The sequence below is a fragment of the Solea senegalensis genome, linkage group LG2, assembly GCF_019176455.1.
Source record: "Solea senegalensis isolate Sse05_10M linkage group LG2, IFAPA_SoseM_1, whole genome shotgun sequence".
NCBI classification, from domain to species: domain Eukaryota; kingdom Metazoa; phylum Chordata; class Actinopteri; order Pleuronectiformes; family Soleidae; genus Solea; species Solea senegalensis.
In genome coordinates, this window is record NC_058022.1 from 17,905,664 (window position 1) to 17,931,206 (window position 25,543).

Consider the following 25,543-nt stretch of genomic DNA (forward strand, 5'->3'; position numbering starts at 1 on the left):
ATCAACCATTTGATTCCATCAAAAATGTCAATACTAAACTATATAAATTATAATTTTAAGCGAAAGTAGGAAACAAATATACCAAGTATAAAGCATTCCACAATGATTTCATGTGCATTGTAATAATATATGCACAATAAAAAGAGTCATTATATAATTTATACCCGAAAATAATTACATTACCTATAAAATCACACCTGCAAGGAGGTGAGCTAAAAAGACAGGTTAGAGCGTAACACCACAGTCAGCCTGACAGACCATCGTGTCGCGCAGCGGGTCGGTCACCTGGGGGCTTCTCGTCATCAGCTGGCTGCGGGAGCCAGAGACCACAGCTCACGTCAAACAACCCCAAACACAAACACCACGTCAAGGACAAATCCTAGGACACAGACACACAGGGGATCACTCGTGCTTCAGAACTTCTGGCATTTCCTCAGTGACGAAAAGCCCTCTCACCCCACCACATGGAAAATAAAGACACAACAAATGGGCAGTGACCTCAAGTAAGTTTCAGCCTGGAAAATAACAAGAGCCCACTTTGAGACGAGTCCCTTCATATAAGGACTAAAGGCTGTTCATTTTGTTTATTCCCTTATGAGCTACTCACACACAAAAGTCTCTTTGTCCCCTTCAATAACCTCAGTACCCCTATGTATTTACAAAAAGGGCAAACCCGTCAGAGGGAAACTGTGATAGACTGCAGTTAAACATCAGCAAACCTACATGATATGGACGATGCTGTGTATTTTGGAAACAAAATGCAAAAGTCAAGCTTAACCGTATGAACTCCTCCTGCACATGTTATCCAGTCCCATCTGAAAACATCTTGGTTTTACAGCAACATGAGACAGTGATGTGGATAAATGAGCAGCGTTGCCATGCACATTAATTATTGTCTGCAGAGCTGAAATGAGCACACACAATTCTGGCGTTGTACTTATGGCGTAAAAGTCTGCATATTAATGTACAACCTGATTGCTCCACTCAAGGGAAAACATGGGGCAACATGACCAGAAATACAACTGCAGCTCTACATAACAATCTTGGATCGGATCTTGTGATTTTTCCCAGTAGATTTTAAGAATGAACATGTACAATTGATGGAGGTGAGATGGTGAAGTGTTAAGTCTGTAGGATGGATGGAGACAGATTATGTGGAGATCCAGATAATAATATGGTGTTTACATTCCAGCATTGTTATCTATGCAAGGGTTATCTGATGGCCTGACAAATACCTCTTCCTCCTCCTCCTCCTCCTCCTCCCATCTGCTGCCTTTACTTTTTCACATTTGCACACATCAGTATGAGGAGAATTCACATCTGTTAAAAAGATTCAAATCAAAGTTTTGTTTTCTTCTTTTTATTATATTTCTCTTACAATTATGCAATATTTGGTGAGTGTATGTTCACCTTGTTCCGGTGTGTGCTGCTCTGTTATTACAGGTCCCTTCACTTCAGTTTATTTTCTAAAAGCAAAACTGTTTTTCTAACTCTGCAGGCTGTACTTAATTTAAATACATTATTTGCTGTCTGTCAGACCCAACATCTTGAATTATTATTTCTGTTTGTTTGAAATTCTGTTTGTTTGAAATTAGCTTATGTAATGAATTGTTAGGTTATGTACGGGATTGAGAAAAAAAACCTGTCTTTTGGGACATTCTGGGTTCACGTATACCTGAAACTGCTCATCCCAATTTCCCTCTTAATGTGTTTAAGCTATAAAACCAATGACTGGCAAACTATTCACTAGTGCTAGCTCTTTGAGTGGCCTGTAAAAGATAATTCTCAATGAATTTTAACATTTTGGCAAAAGTGTTTGGAACTTATTGAGCGTATGAAAAGACCACTGAGAGGAGGAATATTCTGCATGAGTGGGTTGAGATCATCTTGCAACTTCAGCTTTGTGATGGATGGAATCTTTCCAACCAACTGCTGTGATTCCACACTGACTCTAGCTGCTGTCCCTTTTTCAAAGAAGCTACAAACTTTTCAGGGGGAAAAGTGTTTGATGCAGAATGGCAGGCTATTTCTCTAAACTTATGCTATAAGAATCCCTTTACATTCTAATGTGCTTTTCAATTTACGAAACGTGCAATTGTTTTAGCTGCTTGGATACAAAATGCATGTATTCTGCAGGTTGTGATGTTACTCTTTCGACTTAATGTTCTTCATTTTAGTCGGTTTCCCTTCAATATTTCCTCTAATGCTGGTACTTAAGCTCAATAAAAGATGGGGACGGTACATTTGTGACCCTGTAAGGACTAAGTGGTTCATACATGAGTTGCATTTTTCACTAATGCCAATGCAGGAGCCTTTTATCCCTTGACACTGTCAGATAACTGCACACCTGTGAGTGGCCAAACGAGTGAGAGGGGTGAAGGGATTTAAGAGTATACATCAGTAATTATGTCACTGTTTGAGCGTGTGTGACAAATGGCCTTCAAGCATCAGTGCATAGACATTTCTTGGCATAACAAGCCAACTAAGGAAAACAAAACCTCAGTTGTAACTGATACAAACTGGCAAGGCCAACGCTGATTATCATGACACAAACACACAACAAAGAAAAAACATCCAGCCAAAAACAGAGACATCCAGTACAGTTCTGTAGCTCTGTGGTCTTGTTGTGGTACACATATCTTAGTGGGAGACAAATCAATACTCTACTCTATCTCCTGTTAGTAGCTGGCAACATGAGGATGAGGAAAAAGCCAGACGAGGGCTGTGTTCTGTTCAACATTATTTTCAGGCTACAAAAGGAGGTGAGAGAAAAGGAAGGAGGAGAAGCATACATTCAATTCCACCTCAAAACTTTGCTAATCAAAAGTTCCTGTTATTTCTTTATGTCCTTTTCTTCTTGACAGCCAGTGGAATTACACATCTGGCAGATCTGCATTGTGATACAAAGGAAAATAAACATGAATGACACAGATGACAAAAACAGAGCCTTTGCCTCAGCTCCCCCCCGTCCCCTCCCACCCACTGAACACTTCAGCATTTCAGTACACACACACACACACACACACACACACACACACACACCTCCCACCGCCTTCCCCCCGCTGCTCTGATTGCGGCGGAGTTCATGCCGACCAGCACATCAGTGAGACAGAGAGAGAGAGAGACAGAGAGAGAGAGTGAGGAAGCAAGAGAGAGCTCTGTTGGAAGGTACTTCTAGGACAGAGCTGGTGGGTGGCTTGCAATCAGACCTACTACCAGCACTACATCTACCAAAACAGCCAGGGTGAAGTGAAGGGTTTAAAAATGAAAGTAGAAGAACTGATGCCAAATTCTAAGACTATGAAGCAGCATCTCATGTGGAGACCACATCAGCTCTGCCATCTGGTTTGTACTACATATATTTATATTGCAGTAAGGGTCTCGCTTTACAGACGCCACCATCTTGTGCCGCCATGTTTCCATGGCTGCTTGAACGACCAAAGCAGTCACAGAGTACGTTTTTGTGTTATAAAGGGAAAGCTGGATGACACCATATCCTTTCAGATATGCGATAGCCACCGTACTTTCCTGTTTGTTACAATCTACAGTCTCACCATTAGATGTCACAAGTTCTTACACACTGGACCTTGAAGATCTTGACCGACCAGCTCGTCATCATCTGTTCTATCACTTAGTATCATAAAACTTACCAGTCAATGGCAGAAATCTACGAGGGATGCAAAAAGCGAAGCTTGATTGGATGAAAATTGCAAGCGGTCAGAAGGACAAATGCACTTTACAGTGGGTACTTCCCCTGAAAGTTGAGCCAGGTCTCTCCTTAAACTGTATTGGATGTTTATAGTGGACAGTTACCATGGGTAATAATGTCAGTGTTTACAACCCATCAGATCTTCTGTCTGCTAACATTTCATGACCTGTCAGACTTCTTTATGGAGCTGTTAGCAATAACTCTGTGACCAATTACAGTGCATTGTTATCAAGTTAGATTTGATTGAAAACGTCCATCAATCCCATTGACACACACACACACATATTGTGTGTCAACGTATTTGAGTCAACAATACTTCAAACTGTAGCACAAAGGGGATAAAGACATAAACAGAGTGACCAGAGTAATGCCTTACAATTGCCACCCACTGCACTCAGATAAATATGACTGCTAGTAAAATTCAGCTGGCAGCCTGACGACGGCAGATGAATGAGCCACTGATGGTGATGCATGAATGAAACTGCTGATGCCAATCTATTAATGCAAGTGTGGCTTTTATGGTCCGAGGGACTAAATTCAGCGCTCTTTAAATGGCTGCCAAAGCTAGCAAAATAAAAAGTTGTGATGTAACTCAATTAACCTTTAAATAAACACGGGAAAGGATTTCAAATATGTTTGTAAAAACTGTTCCTGCCGATGCATAAAGTACTGGGACCAGCTGACTTATTGTGAACATTTACACTCAGGAGTTTATGTAAAGTTGGTGACATTTACTCACAACATAGTTCTAAAATTGTCTATTTTTTCTTTACAAGGCAGTAGAGAAATCATTCGGACACTGAAACTATCTGCACTTTGTAAATGTGCTTGTCCCCTATAAAACACAACAACAGGGAGGAGGTGTTTGCAGATGCTCTCCAGAGACTCGTCGTGTGCAGGCACTGAACCCCAGCGAGATTGTTTTCTATGAATTCATAGACGCAGATGTTTACGAGCAAAACTTCTTGAGCGGAGTGAAAGCTTGTCACCTCCCTCACACTCTCTCATATTCACTCCTCTCTTGCTCATTTGTCTTCATTGCAGCTCTGTAGGTGTGATTCTCTGCGTTGTTCTCTTAGTCTCTGCCTGTGTTTCTCATTCCTTTTCTTCCCGTTATCTTTCCTGTCTCTCATGCTGCGGCTCCTGCCTACCTCTTTATCCCCAGCTCTCCTTGCCTGTCTCTCCTCCCTCTCCCTCGCTCTCTTTCTTCACTGATTGCCGACGCATTTATTCTTCTATACGGTTGCCTGCTCACTAATAGCTGTGGCAGGTGTTCTCCCAGGTGCCTGAACACAACAGCCCAAGTGGAGACTTTAAAAGCCCTGGCATCAGCACGTTGGTCACTCCCCTGGCATGGTCTGCCTTCAAAACCTTCTGCCACCCAAAAAGAACTGCAAAGCTGGCATGTGCACACTTGTCAGCCTCCAAACGCACATACACAGAGAGTTGTATATAAAGGAAACAAAACACATCCAGCCACATCCACTTTATCTCCTCTGCTTCCACCCAGACACATAGTTGTTCTGGCGTCAGTTGTTGTGACAGATTGGACTGGGCTGACCCATTTGGTGCTGTCATGGATATAACAGCAGCTGACACACAAGGAATCTGCGCACACTATATCACATACGATGTCTTTGAACAAACAAATGGTAACGATGGTGATGCAGACAGAAGTGTGTTTTGACCAGAGACTATAATTATTTAAAAATGGATGTAGTCATTTGGTTTGGTTGCCTTTCAAACATAGTTATAGTCGCAACAAGAGGAGTCACCCCCTGGTGGCCAACGTCTACACCCAGCCTTGGTTTCAATTTTCAAATTGAAAGACTACATGTCCATTTTATATACACAGACTATAGTGTTTACAGGGCCTGTTAATGGTCCAGCTGGACAAGCACAGGCCCACCAGTCTCAGTAGATCGCTCAATAGAACCGACAGGAGCGAGAAATGCAGCATTGTGAATAGGCCACCCTCTTTGGTTTTATTTTCAATCACTCAGCAAGTCCTTTCTAAAGTGCAACTCTAACCTGCACTCAGTGGACAACCTTATTATTTTGAGGCAAACCCAGTCATTCTCGCGTTCCACAGGGCTGCCTCTGTTTCTTTACAGGTGGACTTGGTTTCTGAGGAGCTGCCGCAGTTAACGTTCACACCGGCCGTTGATGCTGCCATCAAATGAGGTCGTACCCTTGACTTGAGAAGTCAAGTACACAGTATGCTTGGCATTTAAGTAGTTTGTGTTTGAGTGCTCTGTTGACGAGGTGACTGACAATAAAATACACTTTCACCTTGTCCCCCTTTTGAAAAGTGGTTGAGGGCTCTGTCATCTGCATTACAGTGACATCCAAAAAGTGCAACAAACAAATAAGGTAAGAAACAACAGGTAAAGGCTTGGAGAAAAGCTTCAATTATTCAAGAGGATCAAAGTGCATCACAACATGGAGTAAGCTTTCATAATATTTCCACATGCAGTCATAAACAGTAAGGAATAACAGTCAGGAATATAGTAAACATTTCAAAGCAGCATTAATCTAAATGACATTCTTGTTTTGGCTGCCTGATTATGTTTATTATGACATTATGACAGCACAGCTCGTCATTGAATTATTCTCATCGTGGATTAATCTGTCAGTTATTTTCTTGACAAAGTGATTTGTTTCATCCACTCCATGCAGAGAAGTGTGAAATAAAAGTGTTTCTTAAACTGACAAATGTTTTTTTTTGTTTGTTTGTTTTTGTGGTGTGATGGTGTCATATAGGAACAAAATAAAACCTAGAATATATTCACATTTTAAAAGCTGAAATCACACTTGTTTTCAAGTACTCAGTTATTAAAATAGTCTGTGATTAATCAAATTCAAATTGTTGTAGCCCTAATAATGGCTAAGCAAAGTAAACTAAACACAACAGAATACATCAAGCTGTTTTATTGGTTCCAGTCAAAGTACAGTAAAGTTTCAAAACTCAGTGATCAATCTTGGAAAATGAACTTACACAGCACATCAGCACAGTCAATGTCAAGCTTTTTTAAAATCACTGAACTCATCACTCCTTCCACCATATGATCCCTGCAGAGCGTGCACAGAGAGATTGGGGACCGATGGGATCAGATATCTTCTTCTCAGTAACTATTGAATTAAAGCAGGCAGACGCTCGAGTGATGATTAAAGCAGTGAGGATGAAGATGAAGGTTGCTCTACCTCGACCACTCTCTTGAGAAAATGCCTCACTGATTAATGTTATCGTACATTTTCTCCTGTCAGAGCACATTTGAATATACAGTGCGTTTTCAGTATACCCAAACAAACACTTATTTATCACAAAGCTGAGCGGCAGTGAACTGAATCATTGTAGGAACCCAATCAACATCTTTGTAAATGTGAAAAATCTCCAACATTCATCTGTTAGCTCGATTGTGATGCACTGTATGAATCCTTATTGCTGGACCCCGGAATTTACCAAACAAAATTCACAAAACCGTGAGTCTGTAGCAGATTGGTGTTTACTGAGCTAGAAAATGAACTTCATACATAGCGCTTGTTTAAGTAGGTCATGTTTTGTACTGAACTGAACAAACGTACAAAACTCCAAGGCTAAAAAGGAGGACGGAGGAAGTGCTGTGCATTTATTCCAAGGCACAAGTGTTTAATTTTATTGCCCTGAACTGAACAAACCAAATTAATTAATCATTGACCTCTAACACATAAGAGCTCCATGAACCTGTCCTTGAATTTCATTTACCCGATTCCTGTGTACATTGAAATGTACTTAATATAAAAGCTACTTTTTTCAGTCTTGTTTTTCAGTCTTATTTAAATACCCAAACCACCTGTCAGAAACCAACATCCTGTGTTACTGGTTTGGGGATCTAAACTAAAAGCCTCCGGCATTTGAGCCTTTGATGGTGAAGAAGCAGCGGCTCAGATTGGCAAGTGGGAGATTTGGGTTTGTTTTCCATTCGATTATAAAACAAAAGCAAGGGAGTATTTTAAGATGCCGCCCTCCTCCGTCTCTTTGGACAGCTTCCCTTTTACTGGCAAATGAGCATGAGGGTACAGACCCTCCGCTCTGCTTCATTGGGCCGTTTGCATAATGTTCACATTGATTTCAGCCTTGGCATCGCGGATGACACCTCCGCATTGGCCGGAGTATTGTAGGATCTACCTCATTTGTCCTCTAAGCTCAACAAAAAGCTGAGGATGTGTGTAGGCGTGTGTGTTTGTGTGAGAGAGAAAGACACATTTAGGTAGCACGTTTGTGTTCTTGTGTCTCACTCACTGAATATGCATGTGTGTGTGAGTGTGTGTGTGTGTGAGTGTGTGGCATGTCACAGAGATGTGGAAATAGCAGATGTGTTGTTTTTGAGGGCAAAGCGAATGGATTCATGGAGATGCAGAGAACAACACAACTGTGGCGAAAACAAATGAAAACCCTCATAAGTCAACGTCTTGACTCCGAAACTAGACAACTAGGACATGGACACAAAGGCTGCATTGATATTGGCAGTGACACGCGGGTGGCAGCTGTGCCCATCATGTCATTCACTTGTGCTGCTGTGAAAGGAGACTTTGTCAGACAAAGTCAAGTCTGGTGAGCTTTCATCCTGCGGGGAAATGTTGTGTAAAATAACGCAGGCTCTCTCGTCCTTTAAATTAGAATGAAACTGTTGCTCCTCATGCTGTTCCTGGTTACTTTAAATGGAAGCAGAAAATGAAAATAGAAAGGCTACACAAGCCTCAGCAGAAAAAGGGCTAATGATGATGTCTCAATCACGGCAGCACAAAAATGCATTTTCCTGAAGCTGCAAATAAAGTGAGAGCGAATACATCACCAAGCAGACTGATCCCCTGCCTCTTTGCATTCACTTCAATGCATTTCATTCTGTTTTATTCATTTATTTTAAGGGTACAGTATTTTATAAAGCTAATATCATGGGCAGTATTGTTTATCGTGCAAGCCTCTCACAATATCCATGTTGTTTGCCTACTTGTCTATTTTTTAGGGCTGTCAAAGTAAACGTGTTGATCGGTGCGATGAATGTGTTTATTTCTAGTGTGTGCTGACCTCCGACATGAAAGCCAGGAATTATCCGTGCCTGCAGTCAGTCAGATAGGACAGACTGAGACAGTAGCTGAAGATGGAGAAAGGTGAGGGATTGTTGGGGCGGAAGGTTTTAATTTTTTAAGAAGCTGAGCGATCGAACCGTCGATAAATCAAACTACCTGGGTGTCACGGCACAATTTATTGACAATGACTGGAAGTTGCGATTCTCAAAAAAACACACATCCGGCTGTGTACATACAACCGCAGAAGAAGAAGAACTACTCTCTTGTAGCTGCTGAGATGCAGACCATCCACCGTGCCAGAGGGGGAGCTGTGTATCTGAGAGCTGGCCTACCAATTACGTCACTTCCACGTACCTGGCCAATCACAGGACAGTGGGAAAGCTCTCGTTGGCTGGCCAATCACAACACAGTCCATGTTCTGGGGGTGTGGTTTTGGTCTGAAACAGCACGGCTGACGAGAGCGTCAGTGAGGAGATATTTTGATCGGCTCGTTTGCAGCGATTAGGAGGTTTTTAACCATGAAAACAAGTTAATATATGTAAGTAGACCTCCATAACTAACATATATGTGCGATACAAGCATTCGATGTCACCTTTAAGATGATCTGGTTGGCACTTAATAGTGAAATCACATAGTGTAGTTCTGTGTTGAAAGATACAATGGCGTCTGAAATGTGAGATTAATTAGTTAACTTTGTATACTGTACCATCCAAAACTCTATATTGATCAAAGCTTAGAGCTTCCTTTAATGCAGCACTAAGATGTAAGCATTTTTAGAAATTTACTGTAAGTTTGGAGAAACAAATTGTCGTTTCTGGGCTAAAACATGTTGAAACACTAGTACTTCTTTGATTATTCAATTTCCAGTGGCAGCAGTGAATTTTTTCTCCTAAAAACATACTGTGTATATGCTACAGGAAACTGTGTATTGACCTCTGGGTTATAGGAGGATTGCTTTTCTTTCCTCATTGACAAGTGATATATCAGTATAGATTACATCCTATAGAGGATTGAGGCTCTGTCTTTTTACATGACTGATGCAATCAGAAGGCAACCAATGTGCCCCGGAGCTCAAACACCTGACGATACCGAGGCTAGTTTCCTGCAAAGTAGTCACAATACCAAAGGCCTTTCATGGAACACACACACAGGCAAAGAACACACATGTGTGTATGTGAAAACACGCATGACACCCACATCATTCAAATATATCCTGCAACATGGTAGCACAGGAAATAGATCTTACTTCAGCATACGCATTCTCCTGCAGGTAATCTTAACTGTCACGTAAATAAATAATTTAATTTTACAGTATTATGCAATACTGCTTTACAGCTGCGTATTACTGCCACTCCAGAAAAATGAAAACAGATCAGTATCACGTTATAGCATATCATGAAATGTGAAAAAGTTTATTGTAAAAACGGGATATGTTTCATGTTATAATGTGAGGTTAATTGAAAAAAAAGAAAATAGGGAAGTCCTGTCTGGAGAGAATGGATTTATTGAGTTATTGAGGAATATGGCTCCTTACTGTGAAATTACTATTATTCAGCGCAGTGGATAGAATCATAATAAATATATGCATGTCCATTTGGAAATCCAGGCTGTACTGACAGAAAAAAAAACGGTCTGATCGGCTGGAGGTAGCATCTTTTCAGCTAGAGCATCATGGGAAGTTCCTTGGATACAAGTTTCAAAACCACTTCAGTTGCGTCCAAAATGGCTCTGCTCTGAGGCATTTACTCGCTTGGTTTTCACAATAAACTTTTCATGTTGTAATTGAACTGTATTATACTGAATTGTGATACTGATCCAATTTTATGTTTTGCTAGAGTGGAAGTTAATACCCTGCTGTACTGCTTTGGGCAGATCTGGGAACTTGTTTTCTTTTTTTTATATAAATCTAAGAGCTCAACAGTTGAAGGATCACTGTGGCTCACTACACGCATCACTGGCAGTTTTGAGAGGAAATCAAAGGTGTGACACCGCTATCAGCCACATCTTGACCACATATTGACATGTGCTATCTGTCACAGTAGGAAGCATTTGCTTCAGAACTGGCAATTAAATCAGTCAACAGGAGCATCAAATAATTTCCACTGTGACAATACACAATGTTCTGGGGAAATACTGAATTTCAAAGCAGCTAATTTTACTTTTAATAAGTGCTATCGTTTGTCATTTTATCTAGCTGTTACAAACATTATTGCTCTAATGTTAGATACATAATATTACACACATCCCAAAGGAAATGCTATGTAATGTCAAATCAATGAGGCAGTACAGGAAAAAGAGTCCTGTAATGCTATCTATCTTTAGAGATGAATCATATCACTGCACTCCACAGTCAACAATCCCTTAGAAATAATTGTATCATGGCATAGCATATGAAACGGATACACAACACATTTGATTCATTTGCAGCATTAAGTTTTGCTAAAGCACAAACTGTCAAAATTACCTTTAAATGTTTTAAATATTTTGAAAATGAGATGAAAGAAAAAGTCACCAGAGCTAGTTGTCTGCTGCTAGGTTGTCTGCTGCAAAGTTTATTTCAATAACAACAACAAAAAGTAGGCTTGCTCTACTAGATTTGTGATAAACTGATGATGTTTATGGTCACTAGTGATCTGCATAAAATGCATCTCCTCCTGTTATACGGCTGCCTGTTTTCCCCTGTCTGCATGAGTGGGAAACCCCTTTACGTGGTTTCCCTCCAACTCACCTGTTGCAGATTACTCTGATTACCACCACTCACTCACTCCTGTTTAAAAGCCTGGACCAGCTCACCAGTATTAGCCAGACTGTTTTGTCTTCCACACTGTTAACACTAAGCCTTCATGCTTGCCTTCTCAGCTTTTATTCCTAGTCACATATTTCTCAGGATCACCTGCCCTTTTTGTCCCTGCCTGCTGCGGCCAGCCTGCCTCCTCTGATGTTGTTGCTTACCCAGCCTTGCTGTCTGGTTTTTTGTTGTTTTCGGACTGAATGAAGATTTTTGGATTTAACTTACTTTTGACTAGTTCTTGTGTCTGCATGTGGGGCTGTGCTTATGCCTAGCGGCAGCTTAACAACTGGCCACCCAGAAGATATTACAATGTAACAAATGAATAATTTGTGGCTCCCACACACACCTTCTTGTACAGCATTCTCACTGAGAACACTCATAGACATAATACGTTCCCTAACCACCGAAACCTAAATCCAATTTTAACCATAACCCTTAAACCAAGTCTCAACCCTCAAACACTCCTTTAAAGTTACAAGGACCAGGAATAATGTCCTCACAAATAATAGGATTGAATCAAAATGTGTCCTCAGACGTTGTATTGCTCATTGATGCATTAAAAAGAAGCTGCCTTCCTGTGTAAGTGTTATTTGTAGCAGAGAAAATATACTGAATGTTGTTCTCAACAGTGACAAAATGCTATTACTGTCAGCAACTCAGAGTGCAGCTGTTTCTTTGGATTGAATTTCATGCTACAACAGCAGCAGCAGCCTTTAAAACTAATTTTAGGCGTAATAAACATGAGTAAGGCAGAGTGTAATATAAGATAACAAAAGATACACTGTCAAATAGGCTTAATCAGGCAAACCTGTGTAAACACCAGTGCAAAACATCCTCGCACAATGTTCCCACATCTTAAAACATACAAACAACTGGGCGATGTTATTGCCAAAATGACGTGACAGATTCTCCTTTGATGCTACTACAGATGTTGATCACGACAGTCCAGCCAGAGAAAAATATGACCATAGCTCCATCAGATCCCCTCAGACACAGAACACTGAATAAAATAATCTCAAACAATAACTCCTTCAAGCTCCCTACAACTGTCAAGAGGAGCTTCTTCTACCACATGCTTAACAATAACAACAAGTTTGAAAATAACCTTAAATTGCTGCTTTCACAGAACTGAAAATATTTATGCTCAGCAGAGAGAAATGAAGGGAATAAATGACTAAATGTGCATACCTGTATCAGTGACATGTTACTGAGGTCCAGTCTGAACAGGTAGTTTCTGGATTGAGGAGAGACAAAAGTTTTTTTTTTAGTGTTTACACAATATGACAAAAAATGTGTTTGATGATGCAAAATAAGTATCAAGCAAGAGGCGTTTGGTTTTTAGCTGGTGTAGAACTTAGAACAAGAAACAGATTTCAGGTGATATTGTAACGATCCATTGGAAGAATTTAACTTAAGCCTGAGTAGTGTTTGTTTTTGCATCTACATTTGTGTGTGCATGTGTTTCTTAAGAGGGTCAAACCAGGGGAAATTTAAACTCATGTTAATGACAATGACACGTGCATAATACACAAGCATGACATATTTCTTTCAAATTCATGCCTTCTGCCAAACACAAAGCATGACTATGGTCCAACTACGCCTCAGCAGAGCACTTAAGAGCCGTCATTATCCGAAATGTATGAGTGAGTGAGAAAAGGGTATCATGTTCTCAGTAATGTGCTCTGCGGGGTGAAAAGCCGAGTGGATTTACAGTTTCTTACCTGGCACCCACAATAAGCTCATTCCTAGTCAGGTCAAGGGTGAGCTGGGAGAAGTCTTTCACACCAGGGTGGGAGAAAGTGGATATCCATGGGCTGAGAGCTGAAAGAAAGAAAAAAAGAAAGAAAAGAACGAAAAGATTAGTGGGATCACATAAAAGCAGTGACATTTACAGATAGATAGTCGTAAAACACCATATAGTATGGCTAGGTACTGCCACTGATTTTGTGACTTGATTAGATTATGATTCTAAATCAATTGGTCCCCAATTGATTTAATTTGATTCAATATCGTTTAATTTAGTGACATTTCCATACCAAATTTGCTTGCTAATGAAAGAGATGTCCTCAGAAATATTAGATCTCTCTAACCTGATGCATCATTGAAATATTAATGTCAAAACCATGAAATCCAGCCTAGAAGCTCATCAGACTGTTTGAAGTAATTACCAAGGTGCCCAGCAGAGGGCGGTGGTGGACACAGCTGGGCCTGCGTCCATACCCTCTTTGCTCATCGGAAGGAGGCAACAGTGATGCGTCAATCACAACACTAAAGTATCCAAAAAACAGGGTGTGGAAGTATTTCTGGTTCTACACCAAATGGCAAAGTAACAAATGAATCTGTGGTGTCAGCTGTTAGCTCGACTGCTAGCTCCCAGCTAACAGTCACCTAAGACTTCTGCGGTCAAGTCTTGATAGTCTCACGGGATTGTGAAGAGGACACAGGAAAGGACAGGAAATCAAAGGATTTTATGAATCGATAACCACTCTTTCAAATGCAGAGAGATATTATTCTGGAAATGTTTTTTATAACCCAGTCCTATGGTATAGTTTCCATATTTGGTATTTTTTATGCACAACTATAGCCATATGTTTTATGTATGCAACAAGTGACAAGTAGTTGATGAACAGTTATAAGCAAAACTGGTTGGTTGAAGCTGCTGAAATGAAATTTGATTGTGGGGGTTTCTATTAAATACAAATCAGTTATAACGGGGGGGTTCCCATGTGACTGATATGTTAGTTATGAGAAAGTTGTAGTTGCAGTTGTCATAAAAAAAAATTCAGTGACTTGTGTAAGGACAGCGTCCCTCAACCACTGGGATTGTGTCTCCTGCAGAGAGGGACAAAATATCCAGGCCACATCAGACACAAGAATCCTGATACAAGCTGACACTCGGACAAACACGGCTCTGTGTGGCACACGCACTACGAGTCCTGCGCGCAGTTTGAAACTGGCTTCCACAAATCTGACAAGGCTTTATATGTCACATCGAAAACTGCAGGGAAAGGAGCATTTTCTCTGAGATCTCAGTGTGACCCAGAGTGCAGACTTTTAAACGGATCTCACCACATGGGAGGTTTGTGCAGCATAAAGGGATTTGCCCTATTTCCCATGTTGTACACAGAATCACAGCAGCCACTGGGGAATTCAGACTCCCTTAACCAATTCGAAAAGCTGTGTTAAATAGCTATTGCCACAAAACCTTTAAGGCAGAAAGAAGTGGCCGTAAAAGGGGATTTTAATACCTTGCACATCTGTGAATCTTAATGCAACATAGTGAACCTGTTAACTTTATTGTTGTGGTTTAATTACAACAACATAACCAAGTAAACCCACCGCCAAAAGGGGAAAGTGCTGTGATTAAAAAAAAGAAAAAAAAAGATCCACACTGCTGATGACTGCAGTCCTTATGGAAACAGACATCAAACATTTAAAACCTTAAAACTTAATTTTTAAAACAATGAAATATAGCTCAGATTAATGATGACCGTGAAGGACTACATCAAAGCGTTGGAGCAGGCAAAAAAAACGGATAGAGTTTAAGATTAATGGACCCTTATGGCTCGGTCACCTGGCAACATAAGTAGAGGTATGAGTGATCAACTGCAGTATGTTGCTCTTCATTTAAAATTCAGACAACAAAACACACACATATGGAGACACACACACACACACACACACACACACACACAACCTCGATGAGTAAAATCAGGAAAATAACAATTATCTGCTTTTTCCAGATGTGGAGAAGAGTAGGAGACTTGGTTTCTCTCTGACTGAACTTACTATAACTCCAGGTTTTGTTGAAATGCAGTAACGACATGATAATAGTATGGAAATAGTTTTGTGATCGGGAGGTAATATTATGATAATACATTCTTACAGTATTTCTAATGCAATTTTCAGCTTGCTAATAAAATGTGTGTAATAATCTGATCCACCACAATCTCAACTCTGCACCTTATGTAAATAATACACTATTTGATTTTTATGTATCTATTCTATTCCCATTGCAACTTGCACCTATATGTAAATACAGTTTCTGCTTCTTATATTTGTATTTTTTTATTCTTACAAAATGCCACCTTCTGTTTGTCTCTTGTGAACGTGTAGAATTGCTCTCCGTGCCTTAAATTGCCCCTCAGGGACAAATAAAGTTCTCTGAATTGAATTGTATTGTATTGTATTGTAATGTGGAGATAATATAACACATGCTATTTCCAAAGTAACAGGCTCAGTGTAGACATCACTTAGATTAAAATGTTTTGGAATCAGAATTGATAATAATCATATAATAACGTTATAAAGTTGAAATTCATCCTCCCTCATCTCCCATACTCACATTTAATATTACTTCCCCGTTACAAAATGATATTACCATAATGTAAACTGTTATTTATAGTCAAACACTGACTATAAATCATCAGTGCATCATTTAATTGTATATCATTTCCAGCAACAGAGTGGTCTACTGTATGCCTAATAAAATATGGTGTCAACTAGACCAGCAGTGGGACTCATTAAAGTTTCCAAAGCATTTTGCTAAAGATGGAAACTCTATTCTGTATGAGTTTTGTCAAAGACAACACGACAATGGCTTAGAAAGACTAACAGAGCAGCAGGTTTTCAATAAATGATATACGTTTGAATAATGTACCATTTAACAGCTACCAGTGACAGCGTGTGCACAGTGAACAGTATGTTTCCCCATAGTTGAAGCTTTAGACACATTACATGAGCACAGTGTTTAAAGTTCATCTCTTGAATGGCTCTGAACTCAAACCTCCAGGGCAGTGGAGTAGCTCATGCTGTCATAGTTAACATTAGCTCATCAACAGTGTGATTCAGGAAAGTTTATATATTATTTTACTTTTACACTTAGATAATGAGAAAACATGAAAATAAAAGAAACTGTGATTTCACTGAAGTGCCATCCCAGATGTTTACCTTTATATAAACGGATGACTTCTATTTAAATGTGTTTTAGATGTGTTTTCTTTCCAAAAACTAAATTAGCTTTGTCAGAAACCTTGTTCTCTATGTGACTGCAAGATACTGGCAAGTAGTTCTGCATCTTATTTAGTTGGTATTTGTGGATTATGCACAATATGACCTACACCAAAACAAGACAAAGGTTTTAACTGGCAGAATATAATTACAATTTTAATCATGTTATAATCATATTTACTGTGGTGCCCAGAAGCTGAGAAAACCAACATTTTGTTGCTGCAGGGGTGTATATTTATATATACACCCCTGCAGCAACAAAATGATGCATGGTTAATTATATCAACAGCAATTCATGGTTTCACTTAGAACATAATAGATGAAACATGAACAGAGAACTACAGTGACTTTTAATCAACCGGCTGGCACAGAGCAGTAATGTAACCTTTAAAAATCAATAATAAACTGTAAACCACTTTTAAACATGTACAATTAAATCACTGATCATATCAGCACACACAATAAATTACTGGAGGTGGGATGATAGTTGTAACACCACACCAATTCTACAAGACCATTTCTCATACTCTTTTAATACATATTTATATTGCACACAGTGCACGGTGTATATTAAATATACACTATATGCACACAGATTGCTTCCATTTCTCTAACTTAAGCATGCATGTATGGGCATGTGGGTTTAGAAACCATGCAAAGCTGGTGAAAGGAGGTGAAACGGGCCATCTGTACATCCCCCTGTGATTAATGGCTGCAGAAGCCAAACCTGGATGAGCGGAGGGAAGCTGCAGTGCAAATTGCAAACCATCTTTAGCCTCACAATAAATACACCAGGAGATGACTTAAAGAATCAGGCTCGCTCAGAGGTTTGCACAGAGAAAGAGCACACATTATAACACATCTGTATGCACAATGTAAAGAAAACATGCTTCTAAAATGCAATCACATCATCAGAGTTTAAGGTGCACAGCATTCAAACTAAACTGTGTGTATAGTAATGTTCAGCCTGTGTTCTTCTCATTCACTTTCAAAGTCAGCTCATGTTACCATACGACGAGAGGTGAAAAGTGTGGAGACGTGGAGTGATTATTCAACGAGAGGCAAAAACACCGATAGGACCTCTGCCCATAAAAAAGTACAAGGAAACCTAAAGCTAATCTCTGTGCAGTCTGCAGTGGTAAAATACAGCACCCATCAAACCCAACGAGACCTGCCTCCTACATTACATACTAACTATAACCTGGAAAACATCCAGAAAAAGAAAATGATGTCATTTGCAGAAAAGGCAGGCTATTAAAAGCTGACTTATTGTCCACATAAAATAGGGCCGTGAAAACAGAGGATTTGCCGTGATTCATAAACTAAGAAAACGCAGTGGCGAAATAGATAACAAGAGAATTATTCCCACAGAAGCATTTTCCAGCTCACAGTGAAAACAAGAGCAGTTAGCTCAGTTCAGAGACTTTATTCTGGAGCATAAATCACTTGAAATTTGAACGTTACGTAGACATTTCTCTCAATAGGAATATCTCCTCAAAAGCACGGTTGAATTGATTCAGTAGCATGCAAAAGAGCTCATGATGAAGCATGACCTTGTTTATTCTTGTAGAGAGGCCTCTCTAACAGTCATTGACTGACATTTATCCCTCTGTCTACAAGTGCTTTTAAATGTGTGCGACTCACTTCCTGCCCTTAGAACTGTCTAGTTGGTTAGTGAGGTAAAAAGGGACAATAAAGCCGGGATGAATATGAAAGCCCCCTCCCTCACGGTTGACTCGTGGGCCCCAAGCTGGACTTGATGAACGATTATTGCGTTTTTCCCCCCTGCAAATGCCGAGCAGACGGATTAATGTGTTGGCCCGCGGCTGCCAGAGGAATGAGGAGAGAGGCTAAGACACTCGTCTCACTAAGATATAAATCATAACCTTCCTATCTCCTTCCATCTCGCACTTTCTGAACCTTCAGCTGTTTGTTTTTTTGGTGTGTTTTTTTTTTTTTTCAACACAACCAGCATGCGGACAAGGTGAAGTGGCATCACGACCACGATCTGATAACGGAGTCACAAGCAGAGCAGTCAAAGCAGGAAAATACACACGCACAAACAAGACAAACAAAGAGAAGAGCGAGAGAGTTCAAGCACATATTATGCCGTTCATCACGTAACGCTGCAGTGCATAACTTTTTAATTTAAACAAATGTCCGCTTCATTCAAACTAAAGTGAAATGAGCTTACACAATGCTGATTAAGCCTATCTATCAGCACCTCATGACTCTCTCTCTGTTTCTCAGCTGCATTCCGTTGTTTCCCACGACAATCTTGCATCGCGGGAATAGTTGGACTATGTCTGAAAATGGCAAAAGAGCGCCCATGAAAAGTTTCATGACACACAGATGGATTTGTCTGCATGCTGATGTCAAAAAAGGTTCTTCAAGGATGGTTGTGTACCTACGTCTGTGTCTTTGGGTCTATAACGAAGGACCTTCTCTGGCTGATTCAGCTTCATGGTTTTGGGGTTTTTTTTTGACTTCAGTTGAGCAGAAAACTGTGATGTCTGTGAAAAATACACTATGGCATAATTCTATTACACCAGGCTTGCTTCATAACAAACCAGAGCTTGGAAGAAACAGATGGACCATAACAGATAAAAGAAATAGTGTTGAAATGGTCTTTTAAGGGCACAATTTGTACAATATGGATAAAAGCTGTAGCTATTTCACTGCATGTTGATAAAACAATGAACGGTCACTCTGTCTTTTTCAGTTACCCAACAGGAATATTGTTTACATGCTGCAAACAACAAGGCTGCAGAATAAAATGTCATGCTGGGACAGAAATAAATTGAAAGCGGGGGGTGTAGTTAGACAAAGTGAGAGAACTGGTGCCATTAAAGGCATTGATTTGGTGAGTGGGATTAAAATGTGTTTGAGTGTGTTAGCAAGGGTGATGGCTTTAAGCTCCATTTAGAAGAAGTCCTGGAAGAACAATGTGGCTGTTAATGAGACGGAATTGTTTAAGTGCCAAACAAATCCCTGGCGAAGAACGAAGCACGGATGCAGGAAACTTTCTTTTCCGCACTTTGGATTTTCATTTTCAGTATATTTCGGAAAATGTTTACCCGACGACACCGTGCACATGTTATTTCTTACCATTAGCATGATAATCAGGCATCTATTTGATTTCTCCCCTCGAGCACTGACGTCTTTAATGAGCTATGAATGACACACACTGTACTAAAAGCAGCTGTCTATTATAATCTTCCTTCAGGGGCTACACTCTCTTGCTAATAGGAACACAACTCGGTAATAAATAAAAATAATAAAAAAAAGCAATATTAAGGTAGTCGATCCTGTATTGTTAAAACAGGTCACATGAAAATGTGCTGCTCTCCACCTTCAGTGTCAGTTGGCACACACACTGTAGTGTGCATTCTGAATAAATGTATTGGATGCAATGAGAGAGAAAGAAATGTGAACATAACAACAGGAATGAGCCCATTCTGCGCTATAAAACATTTACAAACAATATCTATTTACTGTGAGCACAGTCTTGTACAAATAGAAGCTGAGGTAGCACCATCAATTTCCACATTTCTCCACAGAGCTGCCCAGTTTCAAAGGAGCAAAATTTCACTCAGCATCTTTTCGTACCTCAGTCTGTTTTGTTTGGTCTTCATCATATCGCTCTTCCTCAGTGTCTATTCTAACTTTCAATATACACCCAAAGCATTTACACCACTTTAGAAAGAAAATAAATATTGTGTTTGTCTGACTAAAAAAACCTTTCCCACCCCTGGCTTATCCCTGGAAATATTAGAGGAAACCAGTATACAGAGGATAAAACAAGAAGAACAAAAACGATTGCAATTTTCAGGCCAATATCATTTTTTTGGACTGATGAAGAGACCAATGTCATGCTCTGTCATGTTAGAGAATTGCATATTTTTAAGTTTATGGATGGCATTTAACGCATCTACTACGATAGCCGCCAACTAAACTGTAAAAAGCTGAATACTAACAAGCTGAAAGGCGGCGTGTGTCCCCCTCACATGGTGAAGGTGGACACACTTCACAATTCAATTTATCAATTGCTCATTAGCGACAAGGACAGTAGTCCAATTGAACACCATTGCTCGACTTAACTGTGCGTGGAAACGTACGGACTGTCGCTGACTTTCAGAGGGTGACTGTTGGAGAGAGAATGCTGTGCCTCAGTGAAGCACAGCATTCTCTCTCCTTTCATTCCTTCACCTGTGTGTCCTCTCACCCCTCTCCTCCCGGTTGAATTAATTCAGATACAGGGGTCCACGGGCTTCAGACAGTTTTGATTCAAGGGCCAGGATGTTTTGGGGAATGAGCAGCCACGGGAGGAATGGCGCTGGGGCCAGGAGGCTAATAGCCTCTCAGTCAGAGACCGGTAAAGATGTCTGCCTCTCTCTCACAAAACAAATGGTGTAACACCATCCAAAACTGCTGACAACGTGTCAGCGTCGCCTTGTAAAACTAAGTGAAATGAGAGCATTATCGTCAAAGTGGCATCAGCAGAAACATCCCGTGATGGTAAGTGGCTGGCTTCACCTGTCTGATCATGTAATTATGTCATGTTATTCAAACAAACAGTAGATTTTCCACCCGTGACTTACAACGACCACTGTGAGGGAACCTTTCCTTTGATTCTCTGAACAACAACGTGGATAAAGCTTCACTCAAGAAGTTGCCAAAATGCCTTTGCTGAATATAAATCAAAAAAGCTCTCCTAATTTCCTTTGAAGCTATTGTGTTATCAAACATTCAAATCTTTCTCTTAATGTTTCTGAGTAAAAAGGAAAAAGAAAATTCTTCTTTCATGAACAGTGTGTTAGATTGTGACACCTTTTTATCTTTGATGAGATCTCATGCTGCGTGTGTGTAAACCTTTTTCCCAAAGATAATCACACTGTAGGACACTTTGTGAAAATGAGTTCAGTCAGACTTAACTGTGAGATATTTCTGCATTTAAATTCATAGATGTTTTCATCTTTGGCCCAAAACATGAGGGAAATGAACACATTTTTATTGACTGACCATTGCCTTTTGACTCTTTCATGGTGATAATATAAGTATTTTTTATTACGTTTTCAAATTTATGAAAAGGAAAGTTTATGGCGTTCTTCTATTTTAGGGGTTAAAAGATTTTGAGTTAGAAAGAGTTGCTTGATCATGGTGAGTCACAGTATCAGATGCAAGAAAAAACATACTTTATTTCATGTGTATTGTTTATATTTAATTTAACAAAAAAACGAAAGATTGAGCTGTGTTTTAAGGACAATGTAGTTATGATGTAGTGAGTTTGCATCCTTAGTGACACTTTATCCTCCACATGAGGGTCTGGTGCCAATCCAGCTAACATAGGACAAATAAAGCATCCTTAACCTTTCTGGACAAAATAAACAAAATCATTTTTAAAAAGATGTGAAATTACTAACACGTTGAGGTGCACATCAGCAAAGGTCTTTACTACTCAGGGTGACAGGAGAGAGCTCCAACACAAAAATCAAAGAGGCCAATATTTCTGCTACCTTTCCACTTTTCAGTGAAAGAGGCAATAAAGCCTTTAAATGTTTTCTATCCCCTTGATCCTCTTTGCTGTCTCTTGGGCCAGTTATCCTGACATGCCATCAGTGGGTGATAGACTGGCCCCAGATGCATGCTAAACTCAGCTCCATTCAGCTGCCTGATTGATGGCTGCAAACTCACCAAAGCTCTGATAGCACAGTTCCAATTAGGCCCACCGCTGTAATCATGAGTGAGGTGGGAAACAGAGTAAGAGCAGAATCTATAATGAAAAACAGAATACTAAAAATTCATTCATGGCAGAGTCATGTCTTACATGGGGCATGGCTTGTTTGATGCTCAGGGGCCTTTCTGACAGCGACACAGTGGCTAAATGACAGCACCATTACAGTTTGTACAAAGGGCACCATAGGTTTTTCTTCCTTTTATAAAGCAAAAAAAAAAGCTCAATGAGAGACAGAGATGAGGAGGAAATGAAGTAGGAAAGTGAGAAGGAGAATATGAGGAGGAGAAGGAAGAGAAGGAGAACAGATGTGAGAGAGGGCGAGAGATTAGATGGGTAGACATACGACTATAGACAGTCTGGAGATACGAGAGGGCATAAAAGTAAATGGGAAAGACAAGGTTTGCAGAGGAAGGTAATGTTCCTCTTCAGAGCAAGGAACATTGAAATGATTTGAGTGGAACAGTCGACTGATACTGTGGAGCCATCATACAACTCTACTTCTTCTTTGCTTTGATGGATTTTGCTGCACTGGGTGTCCTCTAAATGTGCAAAGTTTCACTCAGAATCCAGGTTGACCCTTTATTCCAAAGCTGATTATCTGAATATATACACATCTTACTTCATAACTTCCAAAACAAGGCTCCATATCTACATCCCAAGTTTTCCAGTTACTGCCCTCATGCCACACTCTTATCAGCCCTGTGGTCTCATGCTGTGAGCCAATATCATCCATCTGAATCATAAGCTGGCGGTTTGAACACTGTGTGCCTGTGGGTAGAGGTTACGTGATTCCATTGCTGTGTCTTTGACACACAACACACAGCACAACTTCTGGTGCAGCAGAGATACAAGCGTGCACAGACGTGTTTAAGCAGATCAGGGACGTACATTGCTACGGAGGTTGATGAGGCGGTTTGATTCTCAGCATGGTAAATGTTGGCCAAGGTTGTCTCTGCATGTTCTTCTGACGATGCCCATCGCTGCTGCCACCTACTGTGTTTACGTCTCGTCCCATCACAAGGCAGCGTTTTTGCTATCTCTGTGGGCCAAAATCGTCATTTCATAATCAGTGAATCAATCAAACGATGTTCCTCCGTAACAGAAATAATAATGTAAACAAACATTACTTCAGAGATGGGAATCATAAGCACCTGAGGTTAATGTCTGAATATTGTTTTCATCTGTTCATTTTCATCACATCATGCTGCTCCACCTTAAATGTCTGAAGGAGCAGTATTATAGGTCATATCTCCCTGCTGCTGTCAGACTGTACAACAAGCACCGCTCACAGTAAACCACTCCATCTCTTTAAATGTGCAAAATCAGTTCAAGTGTTTTATATGTGCAATACCTTTCACTGGTCACTCTGTACATAATATTTCCATGTTGTACATATTCTATTATTGCTCATATATATTTTGTTCTATATTTTTTTATACTTCCTGTTTTTTATGACACATGCTTACTATTATTACCTCTCTGTGCTGCTGGAATACTACAAATATTCCCATAGTGGGGCTAAAGCCTGTGTGGTGTGAGCATCACTGCTGAGTTTCAGCATGTTTTTTTTTTTCATGTCTATTTTTGAGTTTTGCCTATTTTCCATGTGTGACACATGTGGTTATCTTAGCAGCAGCTTGTGCAGAAAACGGATCCGGGTGATTCTCTATCTGTCTATGTGAGTGAAAGAATCATATGACATTTTAAACCTTCCTGTCAGAGCTAAATCAGAACCCGTCATAAGCATATTGTGAGACCCAGCAGTAATGCAGCCGGTGTGAATCTTATCTTATTTCAAAACCAAACTTTTGCCTCTATGCCGCTGAAAACTCGTCACAAGAAGGAGTCATAGCACAGAGAGGGAATGACATGACTTTGACATTTGACAAAGAAAACTGTCAACAATTCTACTTTTACAGTCTGTAAAATGCTAGTATGTGAGCAGGTAAGGATGGAAACACCACTGATAGGCACAGACCTCAACATTACATGACATGGATTTAACTTCCAGGAATGTTGTGTGTTGGACTTTGTATGAGAGCCACTGCTTCCCAACCAAGCAGCAAGTCCACAACATTTTCAAGATGTCATCTCAACTTGGGTGGCCCATCCACACAGATTACATGGGCAGGTTTCAATCACTTATTTTCAACTGATTATTTTGTCATGTACCTCTCTGAGTTGCATGTGCTGCTGTAACCATGGGAGGGTTGGAAGCTTAACTGTGCTCAGCTGCCAAGCCATCTACTCTCTGTCAATGAGGTGAATCTACACTGCATACAGAAGCAGGACAATAGAATCAATAATGTCATAATGATTACCAAAATCTTTCCAATTACTATCCTTGACTGACACATGAAAAGTTATGAAATGTATTTCCACTTCCCCCCCAAAAGAAATCAATATTGTTTGTTTTTTTTGGTGACCAAACCGTCAGTTCATGATGGTTTACAGACTCGACCTTAGTTAAACACATTGTCAATAAATTTGTACCAACATTTGACAAATACGGGGCAGCTTTGCTTAAAGATCCTGTGAATCAAATTCAGCTTTTCTTATCTCCACACATTGTGTTAGAAAATAGTGACAGAGAACATGTTAAAAAAAATTAAAACTAAAGAGTTAAAACTAAAACATTTAAAACTAAAAATAGTTTTCTTTTAAAAATGTTTTAGGCTTGATGATGCAGGAGCCATAGCTAACTCAACTCCTCCTCAAACACGGTGATGATATAAAAAGTTTTACACCTTTTGCACCTTTAACTGTGGTCCCCCGTTCACTTGTGAGGAGTTACTACACCTTCTCTGACAATACATCCTTTGTTTTGCTAGCTAGCTGAGATGTCTTTGTCCCGCATATGTGTCTTACCTGGATGCAAAAACACAAAGAAAAGCTCTGACACTTTATCTAAAATTCCTACAGATGAGGAACTGAAGTAGAGAAGAAGAACAGAAAGAGGAGTAGACTCCTGCTGTGAGGCTGCTGGTGCTGCTGATAAAGAGGACGAGGGAGAGAGACAGGGTGGAGGACTGCTGCTAAACTAGATCTGTTTATGTGCATGTGTGTCGTTAAACTGCCATCAAAATGGTGAAAATGTGGCTTCTCTACGTGTTATCAGCGGGTTACTATTCTGTATAGACGCCGATGAACCGCAATGTTCACAGACTCTGGTCCCTACTTGAACGGGAAGACCAGAATAGTATGTGTGAGGGTGACCACGCCTACA

General features: G+C 40.1%; 1 protein-coding gene across 2 annotated transcripts in view; it reads right to left on the reverse strand.

Annotated features, from left to right (window-relative positions):
• Positions 1-25,543, reverse strand: part of sema5ba (sema domain, seven thrombospondin repeats (type 1 and type 1-like), transmembrane domain (TM) and short cytoplasmic domain, (semaphorin) 5Ba) — a 155,699-nt gene that overhangs the window by 66,022 nt on the left and 64,134 nt on the right. For both annotated transcript variants that reach the window (XM_044015138.1, XM_044015129.1), the window contains 2 exons: positions 13,292-13,391; positions 12,759-12,804 (listed from right to left, as the gene is read on the reverse strand). In XM_044015138.1, the coding sequence (XP_043871073.1) occupies positions 12,759-12,804; positions 13,292-13,391 (146 nt within the window). The remainder of the gene's footprint in view (positions 1-12,758; positions 12,805-13,291; positions 13,392-25,543) is intronic.